Below are 25,840 nucleotides of genomic sequence, written 5' to 3' on the forward strand. Positions count from 1 at the left end.
CGATTCCATCTGGTGGTAATCTGGTCATTTAGGGCACTTTTTGGGGCCTTATTCGTGAAAAAACAGGGTCCAGGAAAAGTGCCCTAAATTCTAGCTACAAACGCATACTTTTTTTTCCATTATCGGCGAAAGGCGCCCATCTCTGTTCGGGTGATAAACACGCCCCAGTCCCGCCTTCACCACGCCTCCGACATGCCCCCGTCAACTTTGTACGCTTCCGCGATGGAGTGCAGTTGAAAACGTCCAAGTTCGGCTTTCGATTATACCGCGTTATTCGTTTTTGGGAGATAAACGCCTATCTCCCGATTTAGGTCACAATATAGGCGTTTTTGTCTTTCGATTATAAGCTGGATAGTACCGTAAAGGCGTTCGCCAATTCCGGTATAAACAGTTAGAAAACCCTATCTGTGGATAAATGTATATGCATAGGGGGTAACTTTATATCACCTGATATTTAGTGACATTTACATGGGCAGAAGTTGATGCTACCCAAATAAGGGTCACTGATCAGGGCTATACCCTGATTTTCAGCAGCACTGCACAGATAGTGCCAGGGTGGTCCTGAATCAGAGCTTGTGTGGTGCCAGGAGTTACCCGGAGACTAATGATATTCATTGCTGGTAACTGGGTACCTATCCGGGTAACTGAGGACCACAAGTGTAAATGTACACATGTACAATATACACTATCATTTATATTTTTTTACAGTGTGAGTATAAATTATGCTTCTGCCCATGCTCTGCTCAAATTCTGCCTGGGGACATGCCTACATCAAACACACTTGTTTTTATGCATAGGGTAGTTTATAAGAGGTCTATTTGTGTGAAAATGACCTTATAAAATTTACCCCATTCCGATTACCTGTATTTTGAGGAGTTGCTCCCAGAAGTACAGTGTGGAATGGATTTGCAATTATGCACAGATCTTTGAAATTTCAAAAGCATGTGGGTATTTTTGCTAAGAAAAAATAATACCTGCACAAGTTAGTAGATGTAAGTACAGGTTAGTATTTTTCCTGGAATAATTTTCAAAGAGAAGGTACTTCTTCCTCCTGACTGTCCTATATGTCAAGACAAGCCTCCTTCTTCCCATCAGCACTCAGAGGTTTCTGCAGCTCCAGAACCTATGTGTTCTCAAAATCTCATATACAGTGTTTTTGGATAATTCTTAAAGGATCCAATAAATGCCATCACATCCTGCAGGAAATTCTTTTATTCTGGTATTTTCCCCCTTTTCGCATTTGTCCTTTTCTCTTATCTACCATTTTTGTTTTCTCCAAACTCCTTTTCAAGTTCTCCTATTCATTTTAGTTTTCGTCTTTATCATTTCCTCCCTTACATCAATCTTGGTCAATTTTTCCCTTTCATCTAATTTTGCTCATTTCTCTCTTCTCTGTCCCTAAATATCTCAGTTAAATCACCATCTCTTTACTCTCTTTATCCATTCATGCCTGCCTTACCCCTCCTTTCTGCTTTTCCTTCACCATTTCTCACCCTACAGTTCTTTCTTTTCCAATACTTTGCCATTCCAACTCTCCCTTTCATCACCCTCTCTGATCTTCATTCTCCTTTGCTCTCTCCATCAGTCTCCTGCAACAGCAACCCCATTCAGGCTTTCTCACCTCTTCTTATAACACCAAATTTTTCACTCTTAAGTATTTTTCTTGTTTCACAATCTCCATAGGCATAGTTTGGGGTGGGTATGGTGGGGGAGGAGGCAGTGCCCACCAAAATGATGCAGGTGCTAATTTAATTTAGAAGGACAAGTTTGCCCTTTTTTAAATAACACAAAGATCACCAACAGAGTGGACACCCCAGAGGGAAAAGAAACCATGAGAGGAGATCTCTAAAAATTTGAAGAATGGTCTAAGGTATGGCCGTTAAAATTTAATGCGAAGAAGTGCAGAGTGATACATTTGGGATGCAGACAGAAAAGGAGGGATGTGGTGATATGATACAAACATTTAAATATTTGAAAAGTATTAATATACTTGCAGTCTGTTCTCTAGGACTTTCATTGCTGCTGATATTGCAACCTCCTTCTCCTCCCCTGAACTCCCACTGCTGCATGCACAAGGTGACATTATTTCTCACTCAATACTTAAATAGCTCTGCCCCAAGGCCCTTGTATTGATTTTGTAACCCCCCCCCCCCCCCCCCCCCCCCCGGTGTTGCTGTCTGCTTACTTGCTCTCTCTCTCTCTCTGTTCTCCAGGACTTTCATTGCTGCTGATACTGCAACCTTCCTTTCCTCCCCTAAATTCCCACTGCTGCATGCACAAGGCAAAGTAATCTCTTACTCAAGATTTAAACAGCTCTGCCCCCAAGATGCTTGCACTGGGTGTGAGCAATGAAGAGCACAACCAAGGAGCAGGTGCACTCCTTGAGGTGCCTCCTTGGATATCCCTTGCCCTTAAATCTTGGTTTCCCTTTTTTCAACCTCAACTGTCTTTTCCCCTTTGGTGACCCCAGTGCCGGATAGTATGACTCCTGTGCTCTCCCTCACACCACCTGTTGCCCCCATCTGTAGTATTCCCATCCTTTTTTGACCATGCCTCCCTCCTTGCATCCACCCTCGCCCATCTTCCAGAGTTCTAACCCATGTCACTCCCACTACACCCTCTCATCCTTCCCCTTCCTTCTCTTCTGTTTCAGCCGGTGCCTTCAAAGTAGGACTAATCAATGCCCGGTCTCTTCAGTAAAAGGGTGCTTTATTTGCCAACCTCTTTTCTTCCCGTACCTTGGTCATTCTGTGTATAAAGGAGACCTGGCTTCATCCAGGTGACTCCGCTGCTGTCCTTGACTTATGCCCCTCAGGGGTCCTCACTCTTCGTGTACCCTGTGCTGGCTGTCATGGGGGTGGTGTTGCCTGTCTGTACTCCTCTTCCCTAAGGGTCACAAAATGCTCTTTTAAGCCTCTCGCTACCCCCAATGCTATTCTTCTTTGGCTGTTCTCCTCCATCACTTATTTTTATCTTGCCCTTCTGTACTGCCTGCCCTCCTCCTTGGCTTCTGCAGTCAATGAACTTGTGGCTTATCTCAGAATGTAGCACCCTTTTCTCTCTCTTCCTACTTTTGGGCAAATTTAAACTGACCCCTTCAGACTTTACTTCTTTTTTTTCCCTTGCCACCGCCACTGGCCTCATGCAGGATGTCAACTTCCCCACACATTCAGCAGGTAACACCTTGGACCTGGTGTTCACTTTACCTGCTCTATCTCTCCTCCCCCCATCTCTCACCTTCCATTCCCTTTCCCTGGTTTGATCACCTCTTCTTCTTTCTTCTGTTGTGGTCCCCTGCCCTGGCTGCCCCTCGGCAGCTATCATGTGCCCTCACTGATTTCACCATAGACCTTATCAATGAGGTCCTAATCTCATTATCACCCACCTCCCCTTCTTTGTCCCTTTCTGCCCAAGTCTCATCTATCCAAGCTTCCCTTCAGTGTCTGATCAATACCCATGCCCCCCTCTCTACCACCTCCCACATTTATTGCCCTTGCTTCCCTCGGTTCAACCCGAAGCTCCATCTCCTCCGATTGTATCTCCATCATCCTGAGAGGCTCCGGTGTAAGTTATGCTCCTCAACGTTTCTCGAGAATTTCCGCACATAGCTTCATTTTTCTCGCATTGAGGTCCGCCCAGTCAAACATGATTACCTCGGAAAGCGTGTCTCGGCCTCTGCTAACTGCCCCCAGACTCCTTACTGTATTCTTGAGCAACTGTCTCCTTATTACACAGTTACTCCTTCTTATGATCCCTTCATTCTTTCACTTACAATGCTTGCTGATGCCTGGATTTCCAAGATTTCACTCCTGCACCAAACCCTGTCCCTGAACCCCCTCCTTCCCTGGATCTTTCCACCCTATTCCCTAACTCTACTTTGGATCTCCTTTCTGTATCTTCCCCTGTCTGCTACCTGACACTCTTTCAATCTCTCTTCTGATGTTTCTTTACTTCATGTTGTCCACTTGCTCAACCTCTCCTCCTCCCCCTTGGACCCCTGACCTGCATGCATTGTCAGTCATCTTCCCCGTCTCTCTTTCTTCACCTTCTCTCTCTCTCTCTCTCTCTCTCCTCTGCTGCAGTCTTACTCTCAGCCTTGTGCCCCCTCTCTGGAAACACCCCTTGGCTTGACCTCTCCTCAAGAAGCCCAATCTTGATCTTGCTCTCACCTCCAACTTTCACCCTATTTCAAATCTTCCCTTCTTGTCCAAAATTCTTGAAAAGCTGGTCCTCCTTCAGTTGGAATAATTTCTTTAAAACATTAACACCCTCTATCCCTATCAATCTGGATTTCGTTATAACCACAGTACCGAAACTCTCTTGCTTGCTCATTTAACAATACTACCTGCTTTTCCCTTCATCATCACTGTTCTGTCATTGTTGTCTCCATTAGCTTTGAGCACTGAAGGGTTATTTTTCTGCACTGTTCCTATGTGTAAGGCAGCTGCTGTTTGTTTTACTGCCAGAGCTTTGAGCATCAAGGCCTGGGCAAGTGAGGGATACCGAGATGACATTTGAATCAGAACAAATGTACCTGAATGTAACACACCTTGAGTTACTACTGAAAAGGTGTGAACTATAATCATTTTTTGTGAGTTGCAAGGGGAGATGCCCTAGTTCTGCTGGCCTCACATTGTTGGGGAAGAGCTTCTGAGGATGCAAATTATATGATTACATGTGACTCCATGACAGTCATGCGTATAGAGGGTCACATTTGTGAGCACTGTCCATCAGATCTGTCCCGATGGAAAAAAAAGGTTTGAGATCCATTGATCTAGAGGTCTTTTCATTTGGTTGCCTTTATTTAGAACTGAAATTCTTTGAAGCTTTTGCTTGGAGAATTAATGTATCCTATTCTATTCAGTTTGCTATTATGAAAAATATTGAAATTCCCCACTCATACTAAAATTTGTAATTCTGCCAATGTGAATAGCTCCATCAGGAAATAGACTGAGGCAAATGTAATCAGTGAGCAAGCAATAAACCCTTTTAAAAGAATAAATCTACCTTCATTGTCCTTTTTGATTCTTTTTTTTTAGGTTTAGGGAGAAAGCTTTTAGAGAGCAGAATGCCCACTTCTACTTTTTTTTCACATTAGCTGATGATAGATAGGAATTCCCAGTGAGTCAGCTGGTTAATTGAAATTCTTTACTCTTCAGAAAATGAGTTTCTTGAATTAGGAAAATGTCAGACTTGAGAGCAGAAATCCTTGTGATATAGTCTAATTCTCAGAAGGTGAATTCAGTAAGGCACAAGTAAAGGTTTTGGATATACTCATTTTATAAAACTAGACAGTTCTTGATGAATGCCAGATAAAGCCAGTGACCTTATCTACTTTGTCCCTGGGTCTAGACATTAAATATTTGTGTGGCTCTGATTCTAGCAAGACCTGCATATGTAGAGAATAGTAAACATGATAAATATGAGCAAATGTATAGTTCCTCTTTCCCAATGGACTTTAGCTAGGATTTTATACAACTCCCCCAACTGAATCTAAGGACAGCTACAAGGAAGATTCCCCTAACTAGGCCTGGATTTCTGCACAAACCCAAGGTGGCAAAAATTTGAGGGGTGACATGCAGGGGTAAAAGTATAGCTGCCTCCAGTTTTGGCTGACCCCTTGCTCTCTGCAGCTTCAAGGCAAAAGAGAAAAGAACATCTACCACACACTTCATTTAGAATAGTGTGGCTAAATGAATCCCCCACTACTCTCAAATGCAGCCCAAGGTCAGGGGCTGAAGAAGGAAGTATTGTCCATCTTTCTCTCCGTACAGCCTGGATTCCTTCCCCTGCTTGAACAAAGGTATGTCAAGAATGGGGTCGGGGGAGAAAAAATTACATCAGAGGTTCTGTGGAAGAGAATGGAAATGGAGGTGAGAAGAGAAAAACATTGAAATTAGGAGGAAAAGGGACAGTGGAATTGGAGATCAACTGAGTGTTAAGATCTTGTATTTGAGACTAAGGAAAGAACTGGAGGTGGGAAGATCGAAAATGGAAATGAGGTCTATGGGTGGGAGGGGGAAGGAGGAGAATGGAACTGGAGATAAGTGAGGGGAAAGAAAAATGGAATATGTCATGGATTCAAGGTAGGTGACCCCTTGGACTGGCTGCAGCAGACAGGTCTATTGAGCTGGCACAGGGCAGGAGTCAAAACAAGAACCAAGATAGGACTAGACAAGACAAGACTAGATAAGACAGGGCTAGAATAAACAAGGCAAGACTAGACAAGGCTGGGCTAGGCAAAGCTAAACTAGGCAGTGCAGAAGTAACAAGGTACAACAATCAAGATAAGGGCCAGATCTAGATAAGGCAAGGAAAGCAAGGCAAAGGGCTAGAACTGGAACCCAGGCAGAACAAGACAAGACACAGAACTAGGTTCAAACTGGGTCCAGAAAAGGCAAGACGAGGGCAAGGCAAGGACTGGATCTGGATAGGATAACACAAGGCTAGGCTAGGCACAACAGGACAAGTCAAACAGACAAAACAAGGACTGGATCCAGATGAGGCAAGGAGTGTAAGGCAACAAGGCTAGAACTGAACCTAGACAGGAATAAGGCAAGACAAGGAAACTAGGCTAGAACTGGGTTCAGAAAAGGTAGGGCAAGGCAAGAACTGGATCCAGACACAACAAAGAGCAAACATGACAAGGCAAGGCAGACATGTCAGGGCTGCAGCTAGGCAGAAACAAGGCAGAGCAACAGGAATAAACAGAGGCAAGGCTAGAGGCAACAGGAACAGAGGCAAAGCTAGAGACAAAGCAGGAACAGGGCTTGGTTGGAGCAGAAACCAGGAACAGAGAGAACCAGGAATAGGTCTTGGCTGGAGCAGAAACCAGGAACAGAGAGAACCAGGAACAGGTCTTGGCTGGAACAGGAGCCATGAACAGGACTTGGCTGGAGCAGGAACCAGTAACAGGGCTTGACTGGAGCAGGAACCAGGCAAAAGGCTTTCAGGAGCAAGGCTTTCATGAACAAGGTTTGCAGGAGCAAGGCTATCAGGAACAAAGTTTGCAGGAGCCGGGCTTTCAGGAACAAACTCATAGGAACAATAGGTAGGAACAAGAATAGGTAGAAACAAGGCTTCCGGACAGGGCCACCGAGAGAAAAAAGCCGGGCTTGGGGCAAACACCCCCCATGCGCACCACCCCAGGCCTGCTCATGCCCTCTTCTGGGCCTCTGCTTACTTGCTTATCTCCTGCCCCCCACGGGACTGCTTACTTGTTTGTCTCCTGCTCTGCTCTTGTGCACAGGTCTTTCTTTCTACCACATGACACGTCTAAACAGGAAGTACTTCACACAGGAGGCAGGAAGAATGACTTGTGGCCGGCAGAGCAGAGGTAATGTGATAACTCAATAATTCTGCTCTATGGCACAAGGAACAGAAGAGACCAATCAGCCATCTAAGCCATGTCAGCGCTGGGTGGGCCCCCCTTTGAGGATGGGCCCTGGAGAAGTTTGCCCCCTCTGACCCCAAATTGTTGGCCCTGCTTCCAGAACAGGACTTACAGAACAAGGCTAGGCAGGAACAAGGCTTCAGGAACAATGGCTTTGCAGGAACAAGTCAGGAACTTAGCAAGGCAAGGCTGGAGCAGGAATAAGGCAGGAACTGGAACCAAGCAGGGAATGCGAAGACAAGGCTAAAAGACTTCTTGCGAAGGCAAAGAATGAAAGTCCCAAGGTTCATTATAAAGAACCTCACTGATGATGTCACATCTTAGATTGAGGCTTGGAACACACAGAGGAACACAGCAGGGCACCAGAGTGAGGCTAAGACAGGCTTGGATAGACTCTGGAGTGACGCTTGGATGTGGGAACATCAGACTGAGGCTTGGATAATCTCTGGAATGAGGCTTGGATAACAGGAAAATAGGAAGCAGAGGCATCAATGTAGGGAGAAGGCAGCTCAGAGAAGCCACAGAGCCCGACCGCCGGAAGGAAAAGTGAGTCTGGACGTCACGTGGGGCACGGCCTTGGCCATGAAAGGCCAGAAAGTGGGGGATAGGGATGAGAGATGGAATCTGAGGTCCAGGGGGATAGAAAAATAATGAAACCTGTATACTGGAGGAGAGAATCAGATCTGTCAGGATGGCATGAGGGAAAGAACAAGGAATCATATTTGAGGGTGAAGAGGAGAAAGATTGGAATTAGAGAGGCAAGGGGGAGAATGGAATCAGTCATCTGTGGGAGTTGGGGCTGAAGGGATTGAATCTAATGTCAGTGGAGTTGAGGTTAAGGGATTGAATGAGAGGTCTGGAGAGAGAAAAATGGAGAATGGAATTGGAACTAGATGGTGGATAGGTGAGGGAGGAGGAGGATGAAAGAGTTAGGAATGGGATCTGAGGTCAGCAGGAAAAAAAACTGTTAAGGGATCCTATTTTAGAAGGGGAGGGCAGTACAACAGCAAAAGGGATGCCAGAATCCAATATCTCTCTTCAGTGGCATAGGCATTTTTTGGGTGGGCCAACAGGTTGGATGGGTGGCCACTAGAGTTGCCAACGTTTTGAAAAAGAAAAAAAACCCATTCACCTGATGCACCCATGCTCTGTCCCTACCCCACCCCATGCTCCACCTCTACCTCACTCCCAATTACTTCAATGAGGGTAGCAGTGCAGGCTTCAGTGGTCAATTGAGAGCTAAGGGAAGTACAAGAGACTGCACTCTTCTTCAGTCCCCATTGAGCCACTGGCCTCCAACTCACATATGGTATTGAAATCAAATACATTCCGCATCCAGAGAACCTCCTGGCCTTCCACCAACAAGGAATGCAGAGCAGAGCATGGACATTTTCCAATAAAACTCACCATACAAAGAAATTTTGGTAATCTCAATAATTAAAAAAATCTAGAGCAAATCTACCATGCCAGCACTAACTTCCAAATCAAGGATCCTACCTATGAAAAGGTAGTGCCCTAAATATTACAGTGGGGCCCTAAAGTATCGATACATCTATAAAGAAACTGAACAAGTCAAATTACTACAGAACGCTATGTAGAAACTTCATGTTGACAGAATACTTCGGGAGCACACACACAGAACACAAATGCCAAATGTAGAGTAAGTGACCACAAACTCTATAAATATAAATTAAACTGAAACCCCAAGAAGCCAGACCTTGCATGTAGTATAACACTAGAGAAACAAGAAAGAAAGGCATTTCCTCTTGTGCAAAATATAAAGATAGTACATGCCAGGGATGGTGTGTTTTTTTTGGGGGGGGGGCATAGGCGCCCGGTATAAGAGGCTTGGGGAGGCTAAGCCTCCCCAGCCAGAAGTGCAGCAAGGGCGGGGCGGGTGCAGCTCGTGAACATCTCCCTCCCAGCTCCCTTCCCCCCCCGACTGGTGCGCGATGGTCCCGATCTTTACCACCCGTCCTCCCGACTAGTGCGGTGCCGCTCTCCCCCTCCGCTCCTGTCACGTCGTCTTTCAACGAGGCTTCCTTCCTGTAGCATCAGCAATGATGTAAGCACCGCTGCTTTCAGCCTGCCCCGGAAGCCTTCTCTGGACACCGTCCCTCCTATGCGGGAAGCTGTTCAGAGAGTGCTTCCGGGGCAGGCTGAAAGCAACGGCGCTTACATCATTGCTGATGCTACAGGAAGGAAGCCTCGTTGAAAGACGACGTGACAGGAGCGGAGGGGGAGAGCGATACGGTACCGCACTAGTCTGGGGGGAGGAGGGGAAGCGATGCCAGACAGACAGACCGACCAAAGGGAAAGGGGGTGGAGAGAGGAGGATGTGAGATGCCACATCTAAGGGGAAGAGGGAGGAAGGAAAGCAATGGCAGGGCATGGGAATGGGAAAAGGGGGGGGGGTGGAGAAAGGAGTAAGAGTGATGGAAGCAAGAAGGGGAGGGAAGAGAAAGGTGGGATGCATGAGGGAGAGGAGAGATGCAGGAGGACGCTGGAGGAGAGAGAGAGAGAAAGTGGAAAAGTGCAGGGGAGAGCCAGAGAGAGATGGGGAGAGAAAGAGGGGACATGGAAGAGAGCAGGGGAGAGCCAGAGAGAGATGGGGAGAGAAAAAGGGGACATGGAAGAGAGCAGGGGAAAGCCAGAGACATGGAAAAGAGCAAGGAAGAGCCAGAGAGAGATGGGGAGAGAAAGAGGGGCCATGGAAAAGAGCAGGGGAGAGCCAGAGAGAAGATGCTGGATGGAAGAGGGGTAGAGAGAGAGAGAGATTAGTGGAAAGATGGCGGGAGAAAGAGGGGACATGGGCAGGAGAGAGAAGCTGCTGGGGAGAAACTGGGGGAGACCCTAGCTGTCAGATGGAGAAATGCTGAATGAAAGGAGGGAGAAAGAGGGAAAAGCTGGAAGGAGGGGGCAGAAAGAGGGAAGACACTGGACGCAAGGGTAGGGAGGGAAAGAAAGAAAGAAAGAGGAAAGACACTGGAAGGATGGGGATAGAGAGGACATGCTGAATGGAAAAGGGTCAAGAGAGAGAACTGTTTAGAAGGAAGGAGATATAGAGGGAGACAATGGATGGAAGGAGAGGGAGACAATAGACGGAAGGATTGGGAGAGGGTAATGGGTAGAAGGATGGAGAGAGAAAGAGGGATGACACTGGATGGAAGGCTAGGAGAGAAAGAGGGAAGGTGCTGGACATGGATGGATGGATGGAGGGGAGGGAAGAGAGGAAAAATCTGGACATGGATGGAGCGGAGGGCAGGGAACAGAGGAGAAATGTTGGACAAGGATGGAGGGAAGTAAAGACAAAGGAAATACATGCACATGGATGGAGGGGAGGGGAGAAATGCTGGATATGGATGGAGGGGAAATTGCTGAATTTAAGGGCTGGATCGGAACACTTTGAGGGCAGATGCTGAAACTGGAGAAAGGATAGGGACAGGGCTACAGATGGTAGACAGGACGCATAAGGACACCGGAGCATGGTGCACATGGTGAGAGAAAAAATATCAAATGGAAAGAAGACACTGGGACCAAAGCGAATAGAAAAACTAAGTGATCAGACAACAAAGGTAAAAAAAAGTATTTTATTCAGAATTTATTAACTGGAATATGTCAGCTTTTGGAAATGTGCATCTGTGATATTTTGCATGTAAGTTTCAATTTTTCTAGTATTGCTGCATGCTGCGTCTGACTTCTTGAGGTAACTTTCCAGTTTTGCCTTCATATCTGTTGTGTCATGTGTTTTTCATGTGTAATCAAGGTGCAGTATTCTACTAGTGTGTAGTATTTACAGCCCTTTTTGGTTTTTTTTTGTTTCACTAGGTTTTAGAGCCCGGTGCAATTACAGTGCTGCCTTTCATAAGTACATAAGTAATGCCATACTGGGAAAAGACCAAGGGTCCATCGAGCCCAGCATCCTGTCCACGACAGTGGCCAATCCAGGCCAAGGTTGTAGCTAGTTGGAATTAGTGCTGTTATGGTTTGCTAAGGTTATGAGTTTTTTTTTGCACAAGTTTGTGTATATTTTTATTTATTTTTTGTTACATTTGTACCCCGCGCTTTCCCACTCATGGCAGGCTCAATGCAGCAGGCAATGGAGGGTTAAGTGACTTGCCCAGAGTCACAAGGAGCTGTCTGTGGCGGGAATTGAACTCAGTTCCTCAGTTCCCCAGGACCAAAGTCCACCACCCTAACCACTAGGCCACTCCTCCACTATAGTGTTTTGCAGTGGAGAGATTGTGTATTGGCCTTACTGAGGTGGTACCAAAACATCAGAAAGGGTTTTAGAGCCTAAATCATGACACACTACCTCTTGAAGGATCTACATATAGTCGTTAATAAAAGGAGCTCATTGTGAACACTATTCACCCTAAAAGGGTGTTTTGTGGCTCTACATGAGAATTGTGATATTATGATCCCTTGTTTCATATTGTTGACAGTCTGCATTTTCCATATGGGTGGTATATTGGTGTATTAGGGTCTGCCTAGTGTTATGGTACAGTAAGGTTCTGAGTGTGTTTTTGCACAAATTTGTGCATAGTGTTTTACAGTTGAGTGATTGTGGTTAGTATATGCTTTGAGCAACCACTTTATTCTTTGACATATGATACATATCTAATATCTAAATTTAATAAAAGGTATTAATTGTGACTTTTATTTTTATTTATTTTTTCTGCGTGTTATCAGACAATTATGGATTTAAGCTCCACCCCTGGCTCCACCCCTAACCCCACCCCCTTTAGCCTCCCCAAACAGTTGGGCCACCGACCGCCTATGGGGGGGGGGGGGGGGTGCAACTAGGGCACTTGTGCTTGGCTCTTTGGCCAGAGAGACCCTCAAACCTGCCAGAAGCTGAAGATGAAGCAGCCTGGTAATGGGCTTTGGGGTCCTCTTCCAGATTTCTGCTCTGGGCACCAGCCATATCTAAAACTAGCTCTGGCAAGATGTACATGCCAAATCTGACATATTCTAATCACAAAATAGAAATAATTTTTTGTACCTTTTTGTTGTCTGGTCATTTTATTTTTTCAAATCATATTGGTCCCAGTCTCTGGTTTCTGCTTCCCTCTGTATTTCCTGTCCATTTGACATTTCTTCTCTCTCCATGTCCACCATCCATTTCCCATCTCTATGTCCCTATATTTCCTTGTCCAGCATCTCCCTTGTGTTCATATCCCTGCATCCATCATCATTCCTTTATGCACCCATGTACCCCATGCCCAGCATATCCCTTCTGTGTTCCTATTCTCACCCTTGTCTGGTATCTCCCCTTTGTGTCCATTGTATCTCTATTCCTATATCTCACGCTCCCCCTGTATCCATTGTATTTCTATTCCCATATCTCCCTCCCCCACTGTGTCCTTTGTATCTCTATTCCCATATCTCCCTCCCCATCCCGGTGTCAGGCATTGCCCCTCTGTGCTCATATGCCATCCCAATATAGCATTTCACCTGTGTCCCTGTCCCCATGCTCCCACCCAATGCCCATCATCTCCCTTCTGTTTCTCTATACCTTTCTATGTTCTCTTTCTCCTTCCCCCCCACACCAATGTGTCCCTCTCCTCTCTGACCCCACCCCAACCAGCTCCTCGACTTCTCTCTTCCCTCCCCCTTATGCATCTGGTTCATTCTCCCACTGTGGGTTCAGCTTTTGACCCCCCTCTTCTTTTATCTCCTTGGTCCAACATCCCTCTCCCTTCCCTCTAACCCCTCCCCCTCCCATAGGTCCAGCACCTCTCTCCCTTTCCTCCAGCCCTCTTACATGACCAGCACCTCTCCCTTGCTGCCTACCCCCTCCCACATATCCAGCACCTCTATCCCTTCCCTTCCCCCACCCACCTATCCAGCACCTCTCTCCCTTCCCTCTCCCTACATATCCAGCACGTCTCTCCCTTCGCTCCAGCCCCCTTGCATGCCCAGCACCTCTCCCCTTCCCTCTCACCCACAAATCCAGCACATCTTTTCCTTCCCTCCCCTCCCTACATATCCGGCTTGGGATTCCATGAGGGCTTCTAGGTTAGACTCCCACACTTGATTTGAGATTCTGCTGTGACAGAATCAAGGGTAAGGAAGTCAAGTGGTGGATTCTTGTTTTGCTCTTCTAGGGTGGAAAAGCAAAAGAAGACAGAATCCAACAGGAGTGAGTTTCCGGGACTTGCACTGAGTTGATTCCATAGGTTGTGGAATCAGGATTAGCCTTCTGGGGTGGAAGACTTCGTAAAGTGTCCTTGAGATAAGGGCACAGTGGCACAAGGTATCCGAGATCTCATCCCATTAATAATTTGCCATGGGTAGTATTAATTTGAAAAAACAAATGTGCAGAAAAGTTATAAAGGAAAATTTTTATAAATGAATTTGAGTAAACAAATAAGGGATTTAGAATAATTGCAAATATTTGACAAATGTATTAAAGAATGAATTAGGATAGAATTGATAAGACATTCACCCCCCCCCCATTTACTAAGCCGCGCTAGTGGCTGCTATGCGTTAATGCCAATACAACCCATTCACTTTTGCTGGGGGGGGGGGGGGGGGGGGGTCAGATTTTAGCTACATGTGGGAAGCTTTCCGATGTTTGTGTAATTGTTTTTGTTTTGGAATAGTAAGGCAAGTGAAACTAATGTAAAAAAAAAAAAAATGAATGAGCAAACTGGAAAGAAAACCCCCCCAAAGAGAACAGTACTAAATATTTTACTACTTGCAAAAAGGGGAAGTTCTGAGATAAAAAAAATCAATTAAATAATGAGCAAGAAAAGTATGAAAAATGTTTTGATTTAGTTTTCATATTTTTACTTTATGTTTGCAGTGTAAAAAGGTTTGTTAGATAAGCTGGAAAGATACAAGCCATCCTTAACAAAAGTTCTTGGGTGAATAAGAGACTTTATTAGGAAAGGTAAATTGACTGCTAAATTCCATAAACAGGAACAGAGTCATGGAAAAAGATATGACATCATGCTAGATCCCACTAGAGAAGAACACCACCCTGACCTTAAGCGAATTCGAGTGGAAACCGTTACAGAAACATTTCCCACTTTTGCAGGGGAGAGTTCTTCAGAACTGAATGAGACTATCCAGACACAGCTTGTGACAGTTTTTCTAAACAGACTGAAACCTGAGTTGCAGGACTTGGTAGAAGGAAGGTATAGTTCATTCTCTTGCAGCAAAAGCCAAAGTATGCTTGAAAGGGCCGCCAAGAGCCGGAGCCGGGCCCGGGACAAGGCTGCCCCCGGGCCCTCCCCCCACCCGAGATCGCCGCCTACCCGAGATCGCTGGGCCCCGCCCACCCGAGGTTGCCGCCCACCCGAGATCGCCGGGCCCCCCCCGCCGCCCACCCACCTGAGGTTGCCGGGCCCCCCTTCACCCGCTATCGGGCCGGGCTCTCGGAACTAACCTTAAGCCTCCTTTCACTTCGCAGCAAGCAGCGGCAGGGCAGACCTCTCCTCCTTCCTTCCGTGCCCCGCCTCGCGGACGTTACGTAAGGCGAGGGCGGGACATGGAAGGAAGGAGTGGCCTGACCTGCTGCTGCTTGCTGCGAAGTGAAAGGAGGCTTAAGGTTAGTTCTGGGAGTGACGGAGGGCGGGCCAGGCGGCGCCGGGCCCCGGGACTTTTGTCCCCCCTGTCCCCCCCTCTCGGTGGCCCTGATTGCTTGAGATCTTTTCTAGGGGCAACCAGAAACAGAATCAGAAGAGGGCAAGCCTATATCCTCAGCGGTGGCTGTGGATGGAAATTTGGGAAACCACGCCCAGTTCAGAGTCTGTTGCAGGCTTCAACAGCCCGGCCACTGGAAGTTATAATGTTCTTGCCATGTCCTTCCCTGAAGACCAATAAAAATTGTCTCCTGGTAAAGTCATTGCTCACATTCAGCAATTTGAGCAGGGAGGATTCAGCTCAGCTAATGATAGCATCATCTGAGAGGCAGAAGACTGAATAACCCAGGGATGAATTTGATGAATGAGTATGTTATGTTTCCACTGGACCCAAATTATGAAATGGCAATAACAGTTACTGGGAAAACCCCTGACCTTTATAGTAGATACCGGTTCTGAAATGTCTATTGAGATGCCACATACTGATGACTCAAGCAGCCTGGTATGCTTGTGATGAAATATATTGAGGGAAAATCATTTTTCATGAATTGACTGAATTTTCCTCTGTACAGATTGGTGACAGACTACTAGCTGCTGTCTTTTTGGTAAGCTACATTGATGTTGAGAACTTAATAGGAAGAAATATCTTGCCCCAGTTGGACTGTCAGATCCACTGTCATCAGCCAGGATTTTATTTCATGAGCCCAGGAAGGCGGGCCAAACCTGACTTCTGTTCCTATTGAATATGTGTGCATATTGGTATGCATGTATATATATATTTTAATAATACTATAACAATTTTAATTTGATAGATGGCTTTTGACTTTGCCAGAGAAGGGGAATATTTGTTTGAAAAGCATTTTTATAATCCGTAGATGAAGTTGTATCTACATAATGATTGTTCTTAATGGTTGTGTTTTGCATTTTATGAAGTGCAGCTATGAAGGGGCTAAAGGAATTGGGAAGTTGAATTTTATTAAGGTTAAGGGTTAACATTGCATTTTAGCTGTTGTGGAGGGGCATAATCGAACGTTGCTGGCGATCTATTTTGGCGGCAGCGCAACAGCTGGCCGGAATCGTATTATCGAAAAAGATGGTCGGCCATCTTTTTTTTGATAATACGGTTTAGCCCAGCCAAATGCCAGAGTTTGCCGGGTTTGAGATGGCCGTTTTTGTTTTTCAGTGATAATGGAAAAAAAATGCCCGCGATCTCAAACCCGGCAAAATCCAAGGCATTTGGTCGTGGGAGGAGCCAGCATTTGTAGTGCACTGGTCCCCCTGACATGCCAGGACAACAACCGGGCACCCTAGGGGGCACTTCTAAAATTTTTAAAAATATATACAAATACCTCCCAGGTGCATGGCTCCCTTACCTTGGGTGCTGAGCCCCCCAAATCCCTCCCAAAACCCACTCCCCACAACTGTACACCACTACCATAGCCCTTATGGGTGAAGGGGGGCACCTACATGTGGGTACAGTGGGTTTTGGGGGGGGGTTTGGAGGGCTTCCATTTACCACCACAAGTGTAACAGTTAGGGGGGATGGGCCTTGGTCCGCCTGCCTGCAGTCCACTGCACCCATTAAAAATTGCTCCAGGGACTTGCATACTGCTGTCAGGGAGCTGGGTATGACATTTGAGGCTGGCATACAGGCTGGCAAAAAAAGGTTTGTATTTTTGTTTTTTTAGTGTGGGAGGGGGTTGGTGACCACTGGGGGAGTATGGGAAGGTCATTCCCCATTCCCTCCAGTGGTCATCTGGTGAGTTGGGGCACCTTTTTGAGGCTTGGTCGTGAAAATAAAAGGACCAAGTAAACCCGGCGAAATACTGCTTAATGCCGCTTTTTTCTCCATTATCCGCGAAAGCTGGCCATCTGGTAGCCACGCCCATGCCCGCCCATGTCCCACCTTCGCTACGCCACCAACACGCCCCCTTGAACTTTCGCCGGCTCGGTGACGGGAAAGCGGCGATGCTGTCAAAAAAGCAGCTTTCGATTATACGGATTTCGCCGCTTTTGAGAGATCGCCGGCCATCTCCCGATTTATGTCGGAAGATGCCCGGCGATCACTTTCTAAAATAAGCCTGATAGTGAATTATGTTACCAACCATGTAACAGGGATAGGATGGATGTTAGCAGAAGATGAATGATGCTACAATAGGTAGCATGTAGACAGAGAAAAGAAAAGAGAATTGTAATCTGATGAAGGGCTGTGTAAATGAATATATGAAGGTAAATGAGGAGAAAATGAAGGTTTTGCCTGACTTGTTCAATATCAGTTATTAATTAATGGTTAACTGTGAAACACATTCAGATGACTAACTGAAGATCATTTGTGAATCAAACTGCAAAGACTGCTGTTTTTGTACACGATTAGGCATTTACTGTTCCCTTTTATTAATTATGCCATCTCCACTACCTTTCCTCCAGTAAGTTATGTAAGCCCAAGAGGAAGTACTGCAATTGGATATTTAATTTTGGGAGACAGGTTGGGTGTGCCTTGCAACTATTAAACTACTGGAAAATCCATACTGGCCATATGGTGCTTTCAGATATCTCATTCTCTCCAAGATAACCCTGAGGTACAAGGGGGGATGTGCTAAATTCCCCAGAGATTGGTAATATTTTACATTTTGGAAGTTACAGAATTCTACGTAACTTGCCTTTGTCTGGTCTGTAAGCAAACAAATGTTGCTAGATATGTGAAGGTCAGCCAAGGACATAAATGCACAACATTATAAGCTTTCTTGAATTGCAGATGAATTGAGTTATTGCTGGAGAAAAACAAACTATTGAGGTTTAGAATAATATCTAGTGATTGTGTATGTATATTCCAGGATGGAATAAAGTTTATTTTGCTATTTCTGGGGAGTTTCTATATGCTTTGGTGATAAAAGTAATCCTTTTACCAGCAAAGGCTGTATAGCAAGGAATGCAAATCGCAACTATAAGGCATTCACCTTCCAAGCACAGAACAGATGTAATTATGGAAGACAACGACAGATAAAGTGCACCAGGAAACCAGACCAAAATTGAATTCAGAGCCTGCCCTTATCTTTATAAATGGGAGAAACAAGCTAAATGGAGAAGCAGGGTTAATATTAAGTGAAATAGTTATTGGGAAGTCTAGGGGAAAAAGTATTTTTTTGTATATGTGCTACCAGATTTAAATTTAATGAAAAATAAATTTGTGTTTTTCTGCAAAAACCTAATCCACACAATACAGTCTTATCATTCACAGGCGATTGCTGTCTTTCTCGACTAAGGCCAAGAAACCGTGTCATCAGATGCAGCCTGGGGCCTGGGTCTATGTGAAAGTCTTCCAGGGAAAGAACTGCCTTGCTCCAAAGTCGAGAGAACCCTATCAAGTGCGTCCAACCACCTATACAGCGATCGGATGCACAGGGGTACCTTCCTGATCACACATCTTTTCCTGCCAGAGAGAAGAAAACAGCACCATTACCATCACTGTGAACAATACCTGTGGAGCATGTAGGAAGTAGCATTTTTCTAGAGAATTTAAGACATGGGTGAAAAAGTCAACAGAGGCCTGAAAACCTGCAGTCAAGCAAAGGACAAAATCCTGATGGAGTCTTGTCACCAAGGACAGGAAGGAACTGATTTCTTTCTGAAACTTATATTAACTGTAGGAGGCATTGCCTTATTTGTTTTTGTGCATTGGGTGGTGGAATATGTGGAAGGGTGGTGGATATGTGGAAAGCCCTCCCATGGGAGATGGTGGAGATGAAAACGGTAATGGAATTCAAACGTGCATGGGTAAACACAAAGGAATCCTGTTTAGAAGGAATGGATCCACGGAGTCTTAGAGGAGATTGGGTGGTGACATTGGTAATTGGGAAGCAAAACCAGTGCTGGGCAGAATTCTACGGTCTACGCCCTGATCATGACTGAATAGATAAGGATGGGCTTGAGTGTAAATTTTAAGGGACTTCGACTTTAGCTTCAGAACTTTTAGTACAAGAAGAGTGCTGGGCAGACTTATACGGTTTGTGCCCTGAGAATGGCAAGGACAAATCAAACTCGGGTATACATATAAAGTATTGCATATCAATTAAAATGAGTTTATCTTGTTGGGCAGACTGGATGGTCCGTACAGGTCTTTACCTGCCGTCACTTACTATGTTACCTAATCATTTACTGGTTGATTGACAACCAGACTCCTCATTGTTTAAACATAATTTGATGCTTTACCACTTTTCTTGGTTTTTTTTCTGTCTGTATTAAATGCTATAGATAGAGGAATTTCTACTATGAATATTATTTATTTATTTGGATTTTGCTCACACCTTTTTCAGTAGTAGCTCAAGGTGAGTTACATTCAGGTACACTGGATATTTCTCTGTCCCAGGAGGGCTCACAATCTAAGTTTGTAACTGAGGCAATGGAGGGTTAAGTGACTTGCCCAAGATCATAGACTGAACTTTTTTCATTACTAGCAATAGTAGAAACATTTTGCACTTTGCTCTGCTGCTATTACTAAATGAAAGGAAGATGTTTGTCCAGTAGTTTTGCTATGAGATTTAAAGGAAATCAGCTAATGTTTTAATGTGTCGACATTGTTGGGTTTATGGTTAAAATTCTATTTGACAAGAGTTAGTGTGTCATTTACCCATGTATACGAGGTATCTGAGAAAACTGTCCACTAGTAATCTATTGCATTGCTTTGACTGCAACTGCTCTATGCTGCTCCAGAAAGGTGCCACTCTAGCCATCTGCCTAGTCTAGCCTAATTTTGTATGCTTTGCTTTTACCATATGAGAAATAAGAATGTTCATGCTAAGAGCATTGCCTGATTAATAATTTTCCTTAAAAGAAGAGATACCGCTAATCCTGTTTAGAAAGTTCAGCATCTTATAGGAACAAAAGAATGACATGCCTGGATTACAGGAAGAATGCTGTAAATGGGTGATGAGATCCAAGCTCTACTGAACATTGAAATCATATGACTAAAAGAAGGATTTGTGGAATTGAAAGAAGGTTTGAGAAGTAAAGAGGAATCTGTAGAGAGGACAGAGTTAACAATCATATGCTTTAAATTAGAAAAATAATATTCTTTGAACAGAAGCTCATCATCATCACTATAGTACCAGTAATTTCAGATAAGCAATGCTTGTTTCAACGACACAGGTCTTCCTCCCGAGAAACAACCAGAGAATCCGCACCTGTTGTAATATCTCATTATAGGGACATCTATATCTTGCCCCTTTTTGAGAAGTTACTATTTCTAAAGGTTATTCATCATTGTAACTTGACAATATTTCAAAGGTCCTATAGTTCTACATATAATTAGCAATAATCAGATGTTATTTTGTTTAGATTAGATTTTTGAGCATACTGTATATGAAGAATTTGCTGACTGTGTATGTTCTTTGTGCCTTGTGATGCCAATTATATATCTTTAAGGTTATAATGATCATGTATCCTTTAAGTTCTGGATATCTTGATATGTGCAGAACATCTACATCCTGTTTTCTAGTCTTTGTCTTTTTCTTAAAGCCATTTATCATCTTAATTAGCCAGTTATCCAGCCAATATTTTGTGTATAATAAGAGGAGCTTTGCTTATTGTATTTGAAATGAAATCAAACTTAGAGAGATTCTCTGTGTCTGAGATCTGTTCCTTGTTAAGCAATTATCATTGAACTAAAGAGTGAATAAATAAATTGCTTGTCTAACTTGCTAGACTTCATCTTTGTTTCACAGCATTATCACGGAGGATTTTTCCTCCAGGATCCACAAAACCATACTGCTAATGCTTAGCAAGAGCCATCAGGTGCTATAAGAAACCATTGGGGACACCAGCAATCTTTGTTCTTGAAGCTGCTAAAGCAGAATCTTGATTATCTAGTTATTACATGGTCACCAGACTGCAATGATGTCATCTGTAAAGGACCAGGAACTCCAGAGGGCCTCCCCTGCACTTGCAGTAACTTTGGAGGAGCTATTTTATCCCAGGCCTTCCTGAAATGTCTGTTAGTGTGGCAATGGGCCTATGCTCACCTGTAGTGAAAACAGTAGAGATAATCCCACTTTTGGTTGTTGCTTGGGCTGACAACAATTGCACTGTGTATTCCATTTTTTCTGAAAGGCCTTCTAAACGTATCCAGGTATCCTCTGCATCAACTATTAACTCCTGGTTAGGTTTCAGAAAAACAAAGTGCAAGGGAAAGATTAGATGACTAAAGAAATACGAGATTCCAGGCAACACAAATACCAGAGAGGCAGAAAGTTGCAAATCCTTTTAAATGTGATCTGAAGTGTGCCGGGGTACGTTAAAAAACATTTTTTTAAAAATGTAAATCACCAGTATAGCTTTTTGTTATACTGTACCTTGTAAAATTGAAAGCTACATAAATACACATAAAACCAGCTATACATAAACTCTCCACTTTCCAAAATATCTATGGGAGAAAAAGACCTCAGACACCCCATTCTACAATGCCTTGAGCTCGGAACATGGGTTGTAAAGCATATTATTGGTCAGAACAACCTCCAAGAATAAGTAAAATCCCAATACTTGTGCAAAACACTTTGGGTCTATTTACTAAGCCGCGTTATAGGCGTGTTAGCATCTTTATCGCACATTAATCATGTACGTGCGTTAACCGTGTAGGTACCTACAATACCCCTATAGGCGCCTATATGGTTGACGCACGCGCTAATTGTAGGTGCATTAAAAACGCTAAAGTGCCTTAGTAAACAGGGTCCTTTAAATGTATGTGCCAATAATATATGTGCCTGATAGTTCATACAATTCAATGAAAATAAAAATAAAAATATGAAGCACATATCTTCAAAAGGTAACCCTCACTCTCATCTCATTTATCTGTGGCTTGTGGCAAAAAATATGCAGCAAAAAAAATGCAACAATCAGGGCACAAATCTACATTTAACATAGAAAGCACAGCAAACAAATGTAAACTTACATATATTAATGGCCGCCTCTTCCTTTACTCGGCACACAGCAGATCCAATATGGCATTAACTTAGAATGCCATCTTCGCTAGCTAACCTATCAGCTAACAATGTTGATATGCCATCATCTTTGAAAGCGGAAAAGGAAGCAAAACAGATCTTTTAAAATTAGGTATCTTCCATATAAAAACAAACATTGTTTACAGGAAAGCATTCCACTCAATCTGGTTATTTAAATCTGTTGACACTAATGCATTCAGGCGGTATATCCATCTTTGTTCCCTTCATCTATGTTTTAATATACGATTACCACCTCTTCTATTAGGAGGTTCATGGTCAATGGCAAAACATTTAAGCTCCACAAAATGGTGAAATTTCTCCACACAGTGTGCCACAATAGATTCCTCAATTCTATTTCCCTTCACTTGCTCACACATACATGTACACAAGGCTCTACTCATTTGCCTATGTAGAATTTGTTACAAGGGCAAGAAATTATATACACTAGAAATTGATCTACAATTTGTAAAAAAATTCTGGGGCCCTTTTACAAAGGCACGCTGAAAAATGGCCACTCAATATGGAAACGCAAACGCGTGAAACCATTCTTCCTGAGGGAAACATTTCGAAACCTGATACAATCAATGGTACTAAGGCATGCTGACTACTGCAATGGAATTTATGCAGGATGCAAAGAGCAACTCATAAAGAAACTTCAGACCGCCCAAAACACAGCAGCAAGGCTTATATTTGGAAAAACACGATTCGAAAGCACCAAACCCCTCGAGAAAAACTGCACTGGCTCCCAATCAGAACACATTGCTTTCAAAATCTGCACCCTGATCCATAAAATTATCTATGGCAAAGCCCTGGGATACATGACTGACCTCATAGACCTACCAACCAGAAACACAATCAGATCAACATGGACATACTTAAATCTCTACTACCCAAGCTGTAAAGGACTCAAAACAAATCAACTTATGCATCCAGCTTCTCCTACATAAGCACATAACTGTGGAATACACTACCAAAAGCTGTGAAAATAACGTACGACCACCTTAACTTCCGGAAATCACTAAAGACCAACCTGTTCGAAAAGGCATACCCTACTGACCGAACTTATGTGCTTGAACCCTGCAATATAATGAAACCAAAGCTCGTAATAAACACTACAGAACTCTTCTTCTCCCCAACTCCCCAATGTGCCTGTAACATATGACCCCTATTCGACTATAACATCACTTTGTATTTGTTTCTCTACCGGAGTCGGCGAACGCCTTCACGGTACTATGTAAGCCACATTGAGCCTGCAAATAGGTGGGAAAATGTGGGATACAAATGTAACAAATAAATAAATAAATGCATGTTTGGGGCATGTGCAGAATAATTTTTCAGCACACCTGTAAAAAATGCCATTTTAAAATTTTTGCCGAAAATGGATGTGTGGCAAAATGAAAATTGCTGTGCGTCCATTTTGGATCTGAGACCTTACCGTCAGCCATTGACCTAGCAGTAAAGTCTCATGAGGTAACTGGGCGGTAATGACCTACGCGCATCAAATGTGCGCGTCCAAAAATAAAAATTATTTTTCGGATGTGTGTATCGGACGTGGTAACTGGGCAGTAACTCCATTTTGGCATATGGTGGGCACGTGTAGACACTTACATGGCTTAGTAAAAGGGCCCTCAATTTCTACCCATTAGAATCAATAGGACTCACAAATTCCTTTAGCTGAATAGTGATGTACAAATGCTGCACATTCCACATTTGAAATGGTCGGCCATCTGCTAGCAAAATTTAAATGATCTAGGTATTGGTGTTGTGGGGTCAAAAATTTCTGCCTCCTGAGTAGGCAATCCTAAGCTCAGTGCCTCTAAAAGTATGATAAATTTTTTTTACAAATTGTAAATCAATGTTTGTAATGCATGTAATTATTTGCCTTTGTATCAAATTACAAGAGCTTAACCCCCCCTGTTTAGAAAGCCACACAGCAATGACGACACAGCTCATTCCAGATTGAGTGGAATGCTTTCCTGTAAACAATGTTTGTTTATATATGGATGATATCTAATTTTAAAAGATCTGTTTTGCTTCCTTTTCTGCGTTCAAAGATTGTCATATCAACATTGTTAGCTGATAGCTTAGCTAGCAAAGATGGCATTCTAATTAAAAGTTAACACCATATTGGATCTGCTGTGCTGAGTAAAGATTGAGGCAGCCATTAATTTGCGTTTGTTTGCTCTACTTTCTATGTTAAATGTGGATTTGCACCCAGATTGTTGCATTTTTTTGCAGCATATATTTTGCCATAAGTCAAGAAGACAAGCGTTTCATATTTTTATATTTATTTTCAATAAATTGTATTGTATGAAGTATCAGGCATGAATATTATTGGCACATATATTTAAAGTGTTTGCACAACTATTAGGATTTAACTTATTCTTGGAGGATTTTCTGACAAATGATATGCTTTACAACCCATGTTTCGAGCTCAAGGCATTGCAGAATGGGGTTTCTGAGGTCTTTCCTCCAATTGATATTTTGTAAAGTGGAGGGTTTGTGTACACCTGGCTTTATGTGTATATATACAGATCACAGTTATTTAGATAGGCAATTTCATCTCTGTTGGTTAAAATGGAAAGTTTACCCAGGTATTCAGTGCCAAGATACAGGTGAAGAACATTTAGGCATAGATTTAAATGTTGTGGCTGGTGTTCAAATTCAACACTGACTGCAGTGCTTAAATATCGGGGAGAAAGGGTTTAGGTTCAGAAGAGACACTGGGGCAAATTTCAATCAATACATCTTTGCTCTGGAATATAGTGTTACTTGTCATTCATTTCTAGAAGAAACTTTTAATTGTCCCACTATCCTTTCTGTGGAGTCTCACCTTCCGGCTTCCATTGGTAGATTTGTATGTCAAGACATAGTTCTCGATATCTGCTATGGGTGGTTGCCAGGATATCAGAGCACTCCTCCAGGTCACTTCAGTTGCTGTCAGGTTCATAGGTGCATCCAAAGCTACAGAAGTCAAGGAAAATCATGGAAAGGGCAGTTCAGTGGACCTTCTCTGTGAATCTCTCTTGCTGGAAAGATTCTGGTTGTATTTATTTTGAAGTTATTCTAATTTCCCCTTTCACAACACCTTCTTAACATTCCTACTGCTTAGCTCCCAAGGATAACATATCTATTATGTAGACGGGCATTTTTGATATGACGTCCAAATCTGATTTACGACATCTTGCATAAAACATCCAAAGATCCAACGCCAAACATGGTAATTTTTGAACCAGAAAATGTCTATCTTTTTGGTGCAAAAATCGCCTTATTTTAGATGTTTTTGTGCTCAGTACATCTTTCTTTTAGGGCAATTTTCAAACGAAAAAACATCCAAGGGAAAAATACACAAAACAAAGCATTGGGATGTCTGGGGACCAGCAGTCTTACTAAACTGGTTACACAGACATCCCAGCAGAGCAGTAGGGCAGCCTAGGGGCATTGCAGTGAATTTTACATAAAAGGTCCTAGGTACACATTGCAACCCCCTTATAGTGTATGGTGAGCAATCCACGAATAGCAAAAAAATGTACTGTACCCAACAGTTCACCACTACAATAGCTCTTCTGCTTGCAGGTGTTACCTATAGAAACATAGAAACATAACGGCAGATAAAGGCCATATGACCCATCCAGTCTGCCCATCCTCTGTAACCCCTAATTCTTCCTGTTCCTAAGCGATCCCACATGCTTATCCCATGCCTTTTTAAATTCTGGAACAGTCCTCGACTCCACCACCTCCACCGGGAGGCTATTCCACGCCTCCACCACCCTTTCTGTGGAATAATACTTCCTTAGGTTACTCCTAAGCCTATTCCCTCTGAACTTTGTCGTATGCCCCCTCATTCCAGAGCTCTCCTTCAT

At 43.7% G+C, this 25,840-nt stretch overlaps 1 protein-coding gene across 1 annotated transcript in view; it reads right to left on the bottom strand.

Moving 5' to 3' along the window:
• Nucleotides 1-25,840, bottom strand: part of TNR (tenascin R) — a 198,218-nt gene that overhangs the window by 22,461 nt on the left and 149,917 nt on the right. Inside the window, exons 15-16 of the mRNA XM_030206742.1 lie at nucleotides 24,811-24,941; nucleotides 21,003-21,135 (exon numbers count right to left, since the gene is read on the bottom strand). Of these exons, the coding sequence (XP_030062602.1) occupies nucleotides 21,003-21,135; nucleotides 24,811-24,941 (264 nt within the window). The remainder of the gene's footprint in view (nucleotides 1-21,002; nucleotides 21,136-24,810; nucleotides 24,942-25,840) is intronic.

The sequence above is a fragment of the Microcaecilia unicolor genome, chromosome 6, assembly GCF_901765095.1.
Source record: "Microcaecilia unicolor chromosome 6, aMicUni1.1, whole genome shotgun sequence".
Lineage (NCBI taxonomy): Eukaryota > Metazoa > Chordata > Amphibia > Gymnophiona > Siphonopidae > Microcaecilia > Microcaecilia unicolor.